At 48.4% G+C, this 16,281-nt stretch overlaps 1 protein-coding gene across 3 annotated transcripts in view; it reads right to left on the bottom strand.

Moving 5' to 3' along the window:
• Positions 1 to 15,993, bottom strand: part of skila (SKI-like proto-oncogene a) — a 36,029-nt gene extending 20,036 nt beyond the window's left edge. Inside the window, exons 1-2 of one of the 3 annotated variants that reach the window (XM_078287590.1) lie at positions 15,894 to 15,993; positions 12,127 to 13,408 (exon numbers count right to left, since the gene is read on the bottom strand). In XM_078287590.1, coding sequence (XP_078143716.1) covers positions 12,127 to 13,248 — 1,122 coding nt within the window. In that variant the 5' untranslated portion in view covers positions 13,249 to 13,408; positions 15,894 to 15,993. Of the gene's footprint in view, positions 1 to 12,126; positions 13,409 to 15,656; positions 15,777 to 15,889 lie in introns of those variants that run through there. The other 2 variants (XM_071909167.2, XM_071909166.2) reach the window with 2 other exon arrangements.
• Positions 15,994 to 16,281: the final 288 nt, after the last annotated feature.

The raw sequence follows: 16,281 nt of genomic DNA on the forward strand, positions 1-16,281 counted from the left end.
GCTCCAGTCAGCCATTTTACAATCCACACAACTACACCACAGCCATGATAGCCCCAGCCAATGGGACCCAGTGGAGCAACAGTTAATGGGAGTCTATGCGAGAAAATGTAGCGCCTTAAACCCTGTTATAAAACTGATAGCTTGGAATCTCCCCCCAATGCATGATCTACCGTCTCCCTCACATTACCACAGCGAGGAGTTTAATTTGGAAACCAACTACAGTATTTCTCTATGATCCTTCACAAAAAGCCTTCTCTTTAAGCTCCCTCAATCAATTTCTCTCTCTCTCTCTCTCTCTCTTCATACTTCAGAGTCAAATCCCAGTCTATATTCACAGCAGTACATTAGGAGGGTTGTAATAACGTTACCTCATGAATGGACAAATTGTCTGAGCTGGAATACACCAGGCAGGCCACACAGAGACTACAACACACACACACACACACACAATTTCTTTCTATAATACCTTGAAGTGGTGAAAACATTAAACTTTTGTCCATGATCCTGTCTGATTTCTAGGACTGCATGATTAATCGTGTAATACTGTGATTTTAGCTGCCATTATTAACTATCACAGAGTATTGGCAATATTGAAACATTTACTTTTGAACGTGTGCTGTAGTTGTAAATAGTCAAGACATTGCATGAGAGGCAAAAAGTGTCATGAAATGATGTTGCTCCTCATATCATCAAGATCAATAATTGTGATTAATAACCACGATCACAATATCTTGCAAAATAATCTGGATTATAATTTTAGCAAAAATCATGCAGCCTTATGAGAAACCAAGTACAATCTAGTAAATTACATAGTTGAAAGTGGGGGGAAAAAAGGTGAATGAAGAAGTGTTAAAGGCTGTGAATTTCATCCAGTAATTGGCTTTTAACTCCCAATGCATCTCATCAATTTGCAAGATCCATGGCATCTAAAAATGTGCGTCCCCCCTCAGTAAGTAAGACAGTAAGCATCTGTATCATCACCTTGTATAATGATATAGTATCAAGAGCTGGTGATGTTCATTCTTACTACATGTACACATATGCACAGAGAAATATGAGTGTGTTGGCGTCGGTCGCGAGTATTTAAAAGAGTATTGCTCAAGAGTGCAAGCGACATAAAATACATACACACACACCATGCATACCCACGCACACACACTCCTCAGTCTGCCCATCGTGCCCCAGTATGTGCAGCCTGGCTCCTCTAGTGCAGTAATGTAGGTGAGTGTGTGCTCTACTTTCCTCCCCCTGCGCCCCCCAGAGCGTTAATTACCAAAGCTGTCAGGACTCACCTATGTGAGTCATAACCAGGCCACTAGACAGACAGAGACACACACACACACTCACAACCACACATACCCATAAACAGACATCTCATCAAACAACAATTTCATCAAACAACAGTGTGGGAGGACGAGATGATGACGCGCTTTACTGCAAGCAAACTGTCGCGTACGCATACGCACACACACACACACACAAACACACTCGGAGCCTGCCTGGCTCCCAGGAGGACGCGTCGACTGAGAATGAGGCCAGTGGGCCCTTGTCTTGTCTGTGGTTGACTGTGCTCATCAGTTGAGCTTCATCTGGGCCAGTGTGTGTGTGTGTGTGTGTTGTGTGTGTGTGCTTTACCATCTCCAAAAAAGAAAGAAAAAGGCTCTAGAGAGGCTTGCTGCCATGGGATAAAGGCAGGACTCTGTTCTGCTCTGCTGTATGGTGGTAGGTTACTGGTTCAAATCCCTAATCAGAGACACACACACTCTACCAGCACCAAACACAAGATGAGGGGGGGGAACACAGGCCCTGGTAGCTCACTATTAGAATGGATGAAGCGACTCAGAGTGCTTGGAGACAGAGGGGAGTGAGAGAGAGGCAGAGAGGACGAGCGTTGCTAAGCAGACTGAAAGCCGAGAGAGGCTGTCGGCAAGCCAGCAATGCACTGCTATCACTACAGTGGGAGAGAGAGGGAGAGGGAGGGAGGGGGAGAGAAAGAGAGAGAGAGAGAGAGATGGAGATACAGCCTGATCCTCTGTCCTTGCACAAAATTAGACAGCATCCAAAAAAAATGCCTCAAAATCAATGTTGAAGACTGCTGCGCACGTCCATCCAATAGCAAAATGTACTTTAGTAATACCCCATTATAATTTGTTCTAATTGCTTGAGGCCATTTTAAGACTTTGACTCTTCAAGCAAACAGAGGTCTGCCTAATCAAAATTAGCTGAAGTCGGTCAGTGAAAGCTGGACTTTTTTTTTATCCTTGCGTCTCTTTCAAGAAAAATCTAAAAAAAAAGTGCATAGTTGTATCTGAACGCTTAAATATGTGTGTTTAAATAATGAGTTTAATTTATTTATTTATTTTTTAATTTGGAGCTTTCCTTGGCCCCCAGATCCGACCGTATATCGATCGGCGGTTTGTTTACGTCTTCCTCAGCATTGGAGGCTGTGCTGTAATGTGGAATACTGCAGAAAATGTCAATGCTTGGTCAGTCGTCGCTGTCTGCAATGAGGCCGGGGGGGGGGGGGGGGGGGAGAGAGAGAGAGAGAGAGAGAGAGAGAGAGAGAGAGGGAAGAGTGGAAAGGAAGAGAGAGGGGAAGGGGCCCACCCAAGATACAGTCACAGAACTAGCAAGACAGAGCTCTACCTGCCCAAAACGCCCCACAGTGTATTATCTCAAACACACACACACACAAACACACACGGAAAGAGAGAGTTAAATCCAAATAGGCCCCAGGTCCCCTGTCTGTTCTGCAGGGAGCTCCGGTCTCATCCATATTACATGCAGGAGCCTGTTAGAAGCCTCTACTGCTTGTCTCTTCATGGGCAGCTTGGCTTTGCTGTCCGGGCCCCTCGGGCCTGCCTGTCTCTCTCTCTGTCTCTCTCTCACACACACACAGCTCCTGTAATGGAAACCCATCAACTACCATGACTGTCTCTCTCTCTGTCACAAGCTCTGGTTTTCAAAACCATTCTCTGAGGACAATTCTCTCTACTTCCACATAGCATTTCATAAACTTAACTAGCTACACTATCTGGCAAAATATGAATTTTCGAAATGAAAAGAACCGCCAGACGATAGCTGGTTACCCGCCGAAACAGCTGGTAGACAGAAGCCTACCAGCATTTGGCCGGAGGCTGGTGCTCATTCCCCACCCTGCCTGTCCTGACATTAATACTCCAAAGCCCATGACAAGTGAACTGATAGCCAACACTTGATCTCCAGACTTCCTTCATTGAAGCAGTCACTGTCTGAGGCATGCTGGATAACCTTCCAAAAAGAGTGGTTGAGTTTGGAAGAAGCCATTATCGTTGAGTCAGAGCTCTAAGTGAACACACCTGGGCGTAGATCAAAGTGTGTGTGTGTGCGTGTGCGTGAGAGAGAGAGAGAGAGAGAGAGAGAGAGAGAGAGAGAGAGAGAGAGAGAGAGAGAGAGAGAGAGAGAGAGAGAGAGAGAGAGAGAGAGAGAGAGAGAGAGAGAGAGAGAGAGAGAGAGAGAGAGAGAGAGAGAGAGAGAGAGAGAGAGAGAGAGAGAGAGAGAGGACCGACCAGGAGGACAGTGATAAATCTTTGTCCTGGCTCCGCGGTGACGTTGATGAGAGGAGAGCAGACCACAGCACTGACTGAGTGTGACTCACACTGCAGGATAGGGTTGGCGTGGCGACGGGAGGAAGTGGCTGGTGGTGTGTGTGTGTGTATGTATGTATGTATGTGTGTGTGTGTGTGCGTGTGTCCGTCCCTCTCTAGCTGTGTTTGAACCTTTGCCTTCCTTTAAGTATGGACTGTGGACTGTGTCATTGTCACATTATCTCGTGCCAGTGCACCAAGAGCGAGTGAGTGTGAGTGTGTGTGTGTGTGTGTACGCGCATGTTTGTGTCATCTCTCTGAGAGATGTTATCACAGACACATTCAAGGCTCACGTCAGGGTCATGTCACAGTCTGGCCCCCTATCACCCACTTCTTGTGACATTCATGATGACACCAGGAGGGAAAATGTAACTTTTTCATCCGATGGCGACAGTGGGTGGTGGATTCCAAATTTCAACAGTCACTTTAATTCCTTTACCAGACATAGTGCTTCTCAGAATAGAAAAAGAGGCTGGCTGGCTATCTGCCAAAGCAGCTCACAGCAAAAACCACTTTGCCAGCCACAGCCAAAATTTACCAGCATTGTATTAATCTCCCACCATGAGTCAGTCGTCCAAAGAACTACATCTGGCCTGCTCTGCAATCAGGAAGTGTTTCAGCCAGTACATTTTGATATTGATGACACAGAGATGTCTGGCATGACAAGTGCACTTGTCACAGGAATTGGTTAAAATGTAGCTAGACTGTAAACCGCAAGGCAACGCTTTAGTCTTCAAAGGAAAAACTCAAGGCCAGTCAGGCTTCATGCAAGCTAAGTCGCCCCAGCAGCAAGCCTGTTAAATGCGAGCAATAACGAAGCCAGAGGAAGCGCTGGACATGCAAAAAATAAGTCGCACACACACAAACGCACATCCTTCTGCTGCTTGGGGACAGTTAAGTAGGACTGGACTTTTAGCTTGCATGCAACGTTGTGAAAGTCCACTCACTAGTTTCAACAGACACAATCCTTTATTGGGCTTCCATAGCTGTGGTATGCTCATATAAACACGTACATTAAATATTTTATGAAAGCTAGTAAGTAGATCATTTTATCTAGAGGTCAACGACCTAAAGGATTGTCTACTACTTAGCTTAAACAGCAGAGAGACGCAGTGGGGCTGTTGAGAAGACGGGGGGAAAACAGCCTTCTATTTACAGGGTCTTGATGAACTGGTTTGGAAACCCATGGGACTCCTATGAAGCAAGGAGGATTGCGCGTGTGTGTGTGTGTGTGTGTGTGTGTGTGTGTGTGTGTTCTCTAAGAAAGATCTGGGAGACAGGTGATTCCCATGAGTGGCGTCACCGCGGGTGGGAATAGCGGTGAGATAAACATGTCAACATTCGGCAAGGCAGAGATTCAAAGAGAGGGAAGACTGGACAGACCGCGAAATGTCACTTGTTTCCACAGTCGACAGTCGGTTTCCCAGTCCCTGACTTTATAGCCCAGCGATAAACAACATCAGCCAAGCCCCTGGTGTGATAAGGATTTACAGGGTATAGAGGGTGCCAGCAGTGGAAAGGGAAGAAACTGTTGGAGGGCGTTTGATGTTAGTAGAGAAAAGGTGAGGCTGCAACATAAATGACTTGAGGCGGAGGTAATCGCCTAGCCTGGCTAGCCTGTTTTTCCTCTAACAGCAGTCTGCTGTGCTGTCTGCTTTCATCTGGCGTGTAGGCTGAAGGTTAAAACAAGCATGGGCCACAGCAGCATTTACCTTGGCTACCATTGTTCTGTGCCATTAAGCACACAGGGCCATTTGACAAAACAGCATGGATACCTAATCAAACAAGGTTGGCGGAATCGCTTCCATATGGAAATGACGAGCCATTACCGAACACGCAAATAAATTAGCGGCAAAGTGGAGGGATGGGGATTCCTTTAATCGTACAGCCTGACTATTTTCCCCCGATTTCCCTGTGTTTGCATCATGCATAATTGATCAGTGCAGCGGCTGGGTTTAATGTGTTGTGGATGTGCCGGGTGGCAGCCCAGCGGGACTCATGACACGCCTTTGATATCCTCTGTTTATCTGCCTGTCTGGGAGACTGGGGCTGTGGGAGAAAATATGAGAGGGAGTCTAAGTGCCTATATGGTGTGTGTGTGTGTCTGCTGTGTATATGGTTCTCCTATGGAAAGCGCCGTCTCTGAGTCTCTCCATTTATATCTCCATTAATCACCGTTCCCACCGGGAAGGCGGCACAGAAGAGCCTTTCAAATGCAAACGCGCTCCCTCTGCTTGCACACAGACATACACTCAGGCTGGCAGACTCCCACAGCCCTTTTACAGTATACCTCCCTCTCCTCCATCTCCCCACCCCCAACACACACACACACACACAACGCCCCTCCTTTTCTGTCTGTCTCCCAGGGAGATGAGACACTGGACAGTTAATCTTCTCATCAACACATCGATTAATTAATACCAAGGCTCCTCATTATTCTGGTCTCATGCAAAAACAACCCGGGCTAGCTAGATTGCCGTGTTACTGCTTTCTCTTCTTCCAGTCTTGTTTGAACTCGTAGCCCATTATGTTCCCCTCTGTTTCACTCACTCTCCCTCTCATTTTTCTTAGAAGCAACAAACTGGTCTGAAGCCCTGAGGGGGGAGAGCCAGAGCGCGGCAAACATGCAAACAGGCTGTTAGTCCGGGGCCCTTTTAAAGCCTGGAGCAGATTTGGCTGGGAGGGCCTTAGCCGGTTTGTTTAGTCTATGTGTCTGTTGGCAGACGTGGCAGAGGCTCCTCTGTATCTGGGCTGGCCTATCTCTGCTGCCTGCTGCTGTGGCTAGCGCACATCAGTCCCACAACCATGCATTGTCTTCTCTGGTGGCGAGGTGGGAAAAGAGCCCGTACCTAGGAAACCATTGCAAATAAGCTGTAGCCAGGGTGGGAAATTAACACAGGCCACCAGCCAAAAAATTGTTAATTTTAACTGTGGTTAGGCGATGGATGAAAAAGTTTGTTTCTTTCCCTGGCTGTAGTGCACAGCTTGGTTGTGAGCTCTCTCCCACTCAACTAATCCAGGTGGTGAACTGAACTGAGGCTGATGCCAGGGGTCATTTTCAAATGTTGGATGTTGGAGATCAAAACATTCCCATCCGTTTTAGACAAGGACTGAGAAGTAATGAACACTTTGGCGCTCCACCACGCTGCAAAGCTGTTATGGAGCTGTGATACTGGCGCTGACCTGATGGAGACATACCAGAGGCCCCTCAGCTCAGCCCCTCCCACCCAGCGGGGCCCCATTTAGCCCTTTACAACAGGCAGCAAACACAGGCCGAAGCACAGCCTGTTGTGTACAGGGAACGCTGAAAGTCTCCCACACCAAACTACACACGGGCTCGTCAGTCCAGGACATGACAGACTGTAGGTTATTCTGGGCCAGCATTCAAAGCTGCTATAATTTCACTTTTAAGTGGATAATTGTGTTTGAGTGGTTTTTGAAAAACATACAAACAGACATAGAAATATGTGTATGGGTGGTGTGCGTGGGGGGGTAAAGGAGTGAGTGTCTAGGGGGGAATGCGAGTTAGCCGGCGTGTGATTGGCCGAGCAAGAGGGCTGTTCCAGGCTAGATGTTCAGTTCAGCTCAGGTCTTGGGAGGTTAATTTTTCACCCAGGGAGAGAAGAGCTGAGGCCCAAGCCCCCCAGAACAACCCACTCGCTGTGGGCATTGCTTGTTTCGAGGAAGAGCGAGAGAAAGAAAAAAGTGGGAGGGAAAGGTTGGGGGAGGTTGTGACTGTGACAACAGTAGGAGCCAACTGCCCTAAGCTCAACCACCCCTCCTCTTCTTCTCCCTCTCTTCACCTCTCTTCTCCTCCCTTACCTCAGTTCAGGCTCATGTGCCTCCCCCGGGGGCGGCATGCTTTCTGACCACACTTGCCCTGTTTCTGTCTGTCTGCCTGACACTAGTTCTGTCTGGCAGTCTGTCTGAGTTACGGCGGTGAATACAGGCGACGGCGGACGGAGAGGTGAGATTAACTTGGGAGACTGGTGCACATGTCTGGACACAGACGGGAACTTATGTAACGCTGGCTGTGGCCCCTGTGACTGAGTCTCCTGTTTTCACTCTTCTTCTATTTCCACCTGCCTCCCTCGCTCTCCATCTCCTCCCCCCTCTTCAGTGTCGGTGTCACCCGGCGACTCGCCACATCCATCAAGGTCGTAGACCCGATCAATACCCGCTGGCTTTCCTCTCATCCGCCTCGCAGACGCACACAAGTGGTCTTCTTGCTTATGTAACGATCGACTTATCGGGTCATTTGGCTGCTTATTTTGTTACTGTCCGCTAATTGGGGCCTGGGGGGTATTGACTGTTTAAAGACACACGCGGGCATTGGTAGAACTGTCTGGGATCGGAGGAGGAAGTAGAAAGGCATGATGGCGAGCAAAGGATGATATAGTAAAGAGCAGACTGGAGGCCATAAGTCAGGATGTGTGAGGACATGAACCCGAGAGAGGTAGGCAGATGGGAGATGGACACTGAGATAAAGGAAGAGGAGGTAGGAAGAGGGAGAGATAGCAAAGGCAGCGCAGTGAACGATCAGCAGGCCGGCCAAAATCCAATTAGATACAGCCCAGGAGAATGACTGACAAGCAGATAGACAAACAGAAGAGACAGCCAAGGAGACAGCCAGAGAGTGCAGCTGCACTGGTCTGCGGTAATGAAGTCACTGGTTTCCAAATAGCAAATAGAGGAAGCCAGAGAGATGCAGCTGTCTGCCGTCTGTGCCGCAGCCACTGTCTCAGCCTGGCCAGGGAGACAGACAGAGGAAGGCTGTTCTCTCCGTCTGACACTGCTGACTCTGGGCCAACACAACGCTACAAACAGGGCTGAGGCAAATGAGCAACACACACGCAGTTATGTTCACTATGTTGCTCTGCCGTGGTTAAGCTAATAACCAGTTAGGGTTGGGAAATACGGCCAAAATATCATGTCTTAGTATTTTTTCTTATTTTTGGCAGTAGAACAGTGTCATAGTATTGTTTTTTTTCTCCCCCCAATACATATTGACTAAGAAAAGTTCATGACACCAAACCAACAAGGTCACAGGTTTTTCTTCTATTCTCTGCCCAATATATATGTAACTAAATTCAAAATTTATAACAGTATCTTAGAATACAGTAACTTAAAACAGTTTAAGCCCTAATGACAGAGTAAGATAACTATCTGCTAGGGATTTTGTCATTGAGTTTTGTAATACATTGCTTCGCTACAGCTTGTCTGATGACAGGCCATGTAAACATGCAGCCCAAACAAACAAAATGTCCCTCCAGCTAGACAGATATTTCACAAGGAGGTAAGGGGCGGGGGGAGGGGTGATGATCAAATGGGAATTTCTGTTTCCTCCTGTCTAGTCAGAAGTGAAGAAACAAAAAAGTTCTCCCAATAAAAATGACGACACACTATGTAGTCTTGAAGGAAAGTACCAGTCAACCCCTGAAGGCCAAATGAACTCATTGTTTGTTGGACACTAGAGCAACTCTCGATAAGCCTTTGGCTTGTTGCTGTCCGTTGGTGGCGTCTGTCTAGCAAACTCTATTTACACTGCGGGGATCGGCAGGCTAGGTAGCGGTGCCTGGGGGCACAAAGAGCCATTTATAGAGACCAAGTCCTGGAGTTTTTAACTGCACCTTCTCAAACCAAACACTCCCGACAGGATATGGGACTAGTAGCCATTGGAGGAGGAGGGAAAAAACTTCCAGAAGGCTCCCTTGTTCGTGTCTCTTCTCTTCCAGCGGTCCCAGAGCTCTCTGGTAAAACCTTGAACTGCTTTTAAATGTGCACATTGACACTGTGTAAATAAGGGCCGTTGGGGAGAGGGTCTGGAGTCGGGGTTAAACCAACACACCGGGCCATCTTTCTGAAGGTATGTGGGGCTATAAGCTGGCTGGCTGGCCTTTCACTAACATCCACTGGGATGTGGAAACTATGAGTCACACAGCCAGTGCAGTGGAAGCGGCTGGACGCTGGGAGTCTGGAGGATGTTCAGGGTGAGAGACACGTCCGTCTGCCTCACTTCCTGCTCACTCAAACACACACACATACTTCCATTACACACATACACACACGCAAACAGAGAGCCGTTTGACTTGGAAGGGAACCCCAGTGTCCTGAGTGGAGCGGGCCAGCGCTGGGTCACCTTGTTCTCTGGCCGCTGACCTTTCACACACCCGTCCATCCGCTCTAGGGGGGCGGGGGTCCTCTTCAAGCGCCAAAGTCACCTGCTTCCTGCAGCTTTACAGGCATGTGTCTTTCCAGGAATTTGGCCATTTGTGATCGTCTGTCTGTCTACACAGACTTAATTGTTGCATAAAATTTCACTTTCCCATTTGTACGCCAACACTGTTGCCGATCAAGCCCTGCCCCATGAATAGCAGAACAGTGTAAAAACCAGCTACTGCAGCCCAACAGTAGCTGACCAAAAAAAAAAAAAAAACATCAGCAGAGAAATCCCCCGACAAAGAGAAGACAGCACCTGAAACTGTGGTGAGACAGAGGCTCCAGAGAGACTGGCTAAGTGTGAGACACAGAGAGACAAAGATGTGTCATACTAGCCTCCAGTTAGCAGCTCATTACGCACAGGGAGGGTGGCAATGTCGCGCACACACAGCAAGGAGTGTAGGACTCATCATCCACCTTGTGTCTGTGTACGTGCATGCAGATTGCTGGTTGTGTGTGTGTGTGTGTGTGTGTGTGTGTGTGTGCGCCTGAGTCTGTGAGTGTGTTTCATCTGTAGTATTGAAACGTCTATGCCGTTGCGAAAGAATGTCTACATCTTCCAAGACATGTACCTTCAGCCAAGGCGGAGGAGGAGGAAGATTGGGGGTGAGACAGGAATGCGGTCGGGGCGCTAGACGAGACAGCAGACGGTATTTCCGGCACACTCACACCAAGTTAAACACACGGGGAGAGAGCTAGGCTTCTCCCTATCCCACATACACAAACAGTACTGAATGTGTGTGCTGAATTGCAGCGGCGCACGGTCTCACACCTGCACACACTATAAATACACACTCCAGTGCCTGTCTGCTCCACAGTCTCTCACTTAACCCACTGCCTGCCGCACTACTGTCATAACCAAAGTCCCTTCAGGTCCCTTGTGGTCAAAGTGGCGAGTCCCTTTCAGTTCTAAATGTAAAATGAGACTGTAGTTCATTCGTTAACAACAGAACATTTGTTCAATTATTTCATTCAATATAGACCTTAAAAAAGGTTTTAAAGTCACTTTTTAGACTTTGACAAAAACCCATCTGCACTGGTTGATTTTAAAGTGAAGTGAGAACAATCCTGCTGTAAGTACTAGCTAAAAGGTAGCTGTTCCAATCCCTTCTACTGTAGCTGGTCATGAACAAACCCCACCAAACACAACAAAAACACAACCCAACCTTTACCCAGAAAACAATACAAAAAAGGTGTTCCGCTGTGGTCAGAGGGAGGTCATGAGACATAGGCCAGTCAATGGCAGGGAAACAATCTAGAGCTTTTTCCCCCCACTGAATGCTGACTTTTCAATAGGCTTGTTGCCCTTGTGGCTTTGGTACCACACTGACACAATTTTTTTTCACATAGCAAAAATCAAAACAATTGGGAAAACCGTCCTCTTTGGAACACTCCGCAGCATTCTGGCCTTCAATGATAACTACTGGTGATGCAATGAAGCCATTCCCCTTTCAGGGCGGCAGGTTTGCCCAGAGGTAAAAAGGGTCACTGGTGACCAACAGGTTCAATCCCTGGCACTGACAGGAGAGTGAAGTCCAGCTGTCATTTGGTGACTGGAGGTTGGCTGGTACTACATCTAGAGGCCCCGCCAACACTGCCGAAATGCCATTTAGCAAGACACTGTACCCTAAAGTGTTCCAGAGAAGGTCCTCTGTAGGCAACTTTGTGCTCTTAAGAAATACATTATGCATAGGGGTGTGTTTGTGTGTATGTCTAGGAGGAATATGCAAAAGGACAAATTCCAAAAACCTTGGAAAATTGCAAAAGTCAGTTAATATTAGGAACTGACTGATGGTGATCAGTCAAAACTTATATTCCCAATACAGGAGTCAAAGAGCCTTCTCCTTCCTATTTTGGCCTTTTGGTCAATGCCATTCCATGTGACCCCCAGGTGACCTGAGGGGACAAATGATGCACTTCCCCTTCGGCTGAGGCCAGCTGGCCGAGCCTCATCCGATCAGACCTGGCCAGGCATATGTCACCACCTGTCCCAGGCCTCACTCACACATACTAGGTCAGCGCTGGTTTAAGAAAACACCAGCAGTGAGGTAGTTTATTCACAGCTGCAGGACACACAGAACATGGGACTGGAACGTTACAGAGAGGAGGAGAAGACCCAAATAGAGAGTTTCAGAGCAAATTATCCAAACATAACAAAACCACAGCTTGGATTGGCTTCCTTACCAGACAACTTGATGATGAATGACATTTTTCCTGCATGCAAGCAAGCAAGCCAAGACACAGTTACAAAGAAACTGGTATCACTCAGAGGAGAACTTACTTTGTCTAGCGACCTCTTGAGCTGGTAGTGGAACTTCTCCTTGACCTCGTCCAGCAGCTGCTTGAGCTGTGGCTCCTCGGGCGTGCCCTGGTACTTCCTGGCGAGCTGCAGGTAGCAGGGCCACTTGGCTGAGTCAAAGCCCCAGTGGCAGGTCCTCTTATCAGGTGACTTGTGCGAGTGCATGACAAACTTCTGCGGTGAAAAGAGTAACTGGCACTCTACGCACTGGATGCAGGGCGCCTCGGGCTGGGTGTAGAACTGGGGCACAAAGAGGCCTTGGCACTTCCCCAGGCACTGGTGCTCCACCTGGAAGCTGGCTTCGCTCTCCTTCAGCAGGCCCTGGGCCGGCAGCTTGCCACTGGGGTCAGCAGGCAAGGCGGCACCGGGACGCAGCAGGGCGTTGCACAACCGTTGTGCATCTGTGAGGGTGATGAGGCCACAGGAGGGTGCGTTGAACGGCAGGATCCCCAGCACCTTGAGGATGTGCAGCTGCTCGGCATCGCAGCGCGAGCAGTAGACGTAGAGCTCATCGCACACGGCATTGATCTGCTGCAGCGAGAAGTCACGGAGCACCGAGTTGAGCACCTGGGGCAGGCAGAGGCGCTTCTCTCCCCCCACAGCGAAGCAGGAGATAGATTCTCCTTCCAGCAGAGAATGGGTGAGCTCAGTAGAGCTGTCGCAGGGAACCAGCAGGGGGCCCCCTCCCAGAACTGGAGGGGAGGGCAGGGGGGGCATGCCGGCGGGGGAGTGCTCCTGGCCAGTGCGGGCTGAGAAGGCAGCTGGGCCCCCAAGGGAGCTCTGGCTGCTGAGGGTGAACTGGGCCAGCGTGTGTTTGAGCCCCGGGCTCAGGTCCAGAGCTTTGGCAGAGCCGACCACATGCAGCTCGGCCCGTCCCTCAACATCCATGTCAGAGTCGTGGCGCAGCTCCTCAGCGTGCTCCCTCTTCACCTTGGGGGTCCTGGGGAGGGAATCCAAGCTACGGCGCTTCAGGTTGATCTCCGCCATGACCCGCTTTTTGATGGGCGCGTCCTCCAGTCGCTCCCTGTACAGCCGTTTCATGTTGCCCTTGAATGAGGTCAAGTCTTTGAAAGGGGTTTTCAAACTGGTCTGGGTGCTGGCCATGTCTGAGCACGGGTTTATTGTTCTTTCTGTCTGTTGGCTGAGTTCTTGTATTCCTCTAGGTCTGTGTTTTCTCCTTATCGCTTTTCAAATGATACAAATCTTCTGGTATTCAGACACATGCATGATGGTGATTGAAGTTTTCTGTGTTTTGGTCTGCTTCCTAAGCATGAAAAGAAAAGAGGAATTTAGAAAAGAGAGAAAAGGGGGGAAAAACACTCAGTCTCAATCCAAACTATAGCTAATCGATTTGCTCCCTGTGGAGGAATAAACAAATTGAAAATTATCTCATCAAAAAATGTTGCGGAGCATGAAATATCCATAAGGAGTTTAAATGTTTTACGGCAGCTGTCCCGGCTGGGGGCTGAAGAGGTCAATGGCTGTTTGCATGGACCACTAAGCCAAATGGCCATTACCATACTTCACACAAACACAAGGCTTTTCAGTCCTTGTAATTGAACCCCAGGGGGAATTTGCATCCAGGTTTTCACCAATGGTAGTGAAACAAAATTTCCAACACAAAGTGCGAGTTTTAACAAGCAAAACCAGTTGGCCAGACAGACAACCCAAGCGAAATTCACAACGACCCTGCCCCTCTTCCATTACATTGTTAACTGCAGTCTGATACACAAGGGTCACAAAATTATCACTTTACAAATGAAAGTGCCCTTCCCAACCATTGTGCCTTCCCCCAGGTCTGCTTACCCCACGCTGACCCCATCAATTGCGTGAAAAACAATTGATAAAAGAGTAACAGCAGTCATTCCCTTCATTCAATTGCGACCGACGTGCACAGCTTGACATTCAATCATGTCCAAAGCGGTGTTTCCCCCTCACTCTCTCGCTATTTAGCGGAATTACTAAATCGACCGTGATAAGGTAAACAACAATTTGTATCCCCAACTTAAAAGGCAATGTAGTTGATAATGGCTACTACTGCAATACGACACCGAGAGCGGGTAGATTGGACGCACATTAACGAGACAACCTCTGATTGAAAAGGCAACATCCATCATTTGTCCTTTGATATTATAATGATATTCTCTAATTTCTGAATCTACGCTTAAGGGGTTTCGGCTTGTCAAAATGTACTAAAGCTATATCGCATATTCGGTAAATTGTCCATAGTGACTGGATTTGCACGGCGTACGCTTTTACAATTTTCAGCATCATCTTTTTCCACCAATTGCAATGCTATTGTGGTGCAAAATAATGGCTCGATTCTGAAGCGGGCTGTGTGGGTGTTTTAAAACCAAAATCACCGTGGACCGATTGCAAAACACTGCATTTCAGCTACCAACGTCAACAAATGAAGGTCTACGGCGAGGGAGCTTCAGCTCCATTCAGCATACGGGACTCCGGTTTAGCTAAACAGCCTCCAACCAAACGGGACATTTTTTCAGCAAACATAACGCATGCATCGTTTCGTTTAATAACAACGCAGTGTTTGGGCAAATAACAACCTAGTATGTCGGCAAATGCGCACCACCTTGATATTAGGAAATATTTCGAAATGTCACCCCCCCCCCACACACACACACACTTCTAGTATCCTTCGCTGCAAGGACACCGCGTATAATACACTGCCCTGCTCCATCCAGCTACCCCACCTCCCTCCTCTCAGTCTGCAAACTGTACTTCGCCTCCTCTGCTGGCTCGCCACGATGGCACTGGTATGCAGACAGCGCTGATAATGACATTCACTGTCTACAGTCTGGTCTGGGAAGGCACCGCGGTCGAGACGACATTACATACACACACCGATTTACTCAGTTTACCATAGGATGTATAATTTCGGTTTGCCTCGTAACCAACCAGCATGTCACACACAGGTAGAGCTTGAGTGGTATACCGACCGTCCGCTCGCTTGAAATAAAACATTAAATATTACGAATTACTTTGTATTTTAATTCGTAAATATGATATCGTATGGGATACAAACATTTAACTTACGCACCGAGAAACTGAAAGTGTAGAAAATATGCGCATTCGGCTGGCACACATTAGAGAAATATCTCGTCGTTTTCAGACGAACGGGTAACGTTGAATACACAGTACTAACGGCGTTAGCTAGCTTGGCTAACCCAGCTCTCCCCGGTAACGTTATAGTAAACGATAAAGCAGGCTTATCCAGCATAGTGAGATATAAAGCAGGCTAACCCAGCATAGTGAGCTATAAAGCAGGCTAACCCAGCTCACCCCAGCATACTGAGCTATAAGGCAGGCTATCTTAACCCGGCTCGTTCCAGCACTGAGAGCGATAAAGCAGGCTGACTTAACTCGGCTCTCCCCAACATAGCGAGTGATAAATCAGGCTAACTTAACTCAGCTCGCGCCGGCATATAGAAGCTATCCCAACACAGTGGATACGACAGGCTAGCCCCGCATAGTGAGCGATAAAGCAGGCTAACCCAGGACAGGGACCGACGAGGCAGGCTAACACCAGGACAGACCGCGATAGAGCAGGCTAACCCAGCTAGCTCGGCTCGTTAAATCCTCAGTCACAGCGCGTGTCCCCCTCCGTCTGTCCGCTGCGACAAACACTGGAATCCAAACTCAACCGTCACCAGGGATCCGCGATCAACAAATTAAGACACCGCTCATTAAAAATGGCACAAATCTCCATCTTGTATCGGGTAAACACTTGCCTGAACGCCGTCGGTCGTCCGCACTCGCTCGGGGTCTTCTCCGTACTGAAAGACTGGCGGACCGTCAACAAGATGCAGCTAGAGGCACCACTACAGTCCCGTAACGTCACACTGCACACGGGCTGAGAGGCGGAGACGTCACCCGGCTGACGGAAACTATGCGGGGGTGTCTCTCCGTCTGTCTGTCTGTCTGTCTGTCTGTCTGTCTGCTCTGTCTGTCTGTCTGTCTCATAGTCTGGGAGATTTGTTTTCTCCAGCAGTGAGCAGAGAGAGAGAGAGAAAGAGAAGTCGACAGGCTATAGCAATGGTGCCCAAAATGGAGTCCGGAGCCCCTCTAGGGGTCCTTGAAAAGGGTCCCACGTTGGGTCCTCAGCAAAATAGCTTCACT

This window comes from Centroberyx gerrardi, chromosome 13, assembly GCF_048128805.1.
Source record: "Centroberyx gerrardi isolate f3 chromosome 13, fCenGer3.hap1.cur.20231027, whole genome shotgun sequence".
Classification (NCBI taxonomy): Eukaryota; Metazoa; Chordata; class Actinopteri; order Beryciformes; family Berycidae; genus Centroberyx; species Centroberyx gerrardi.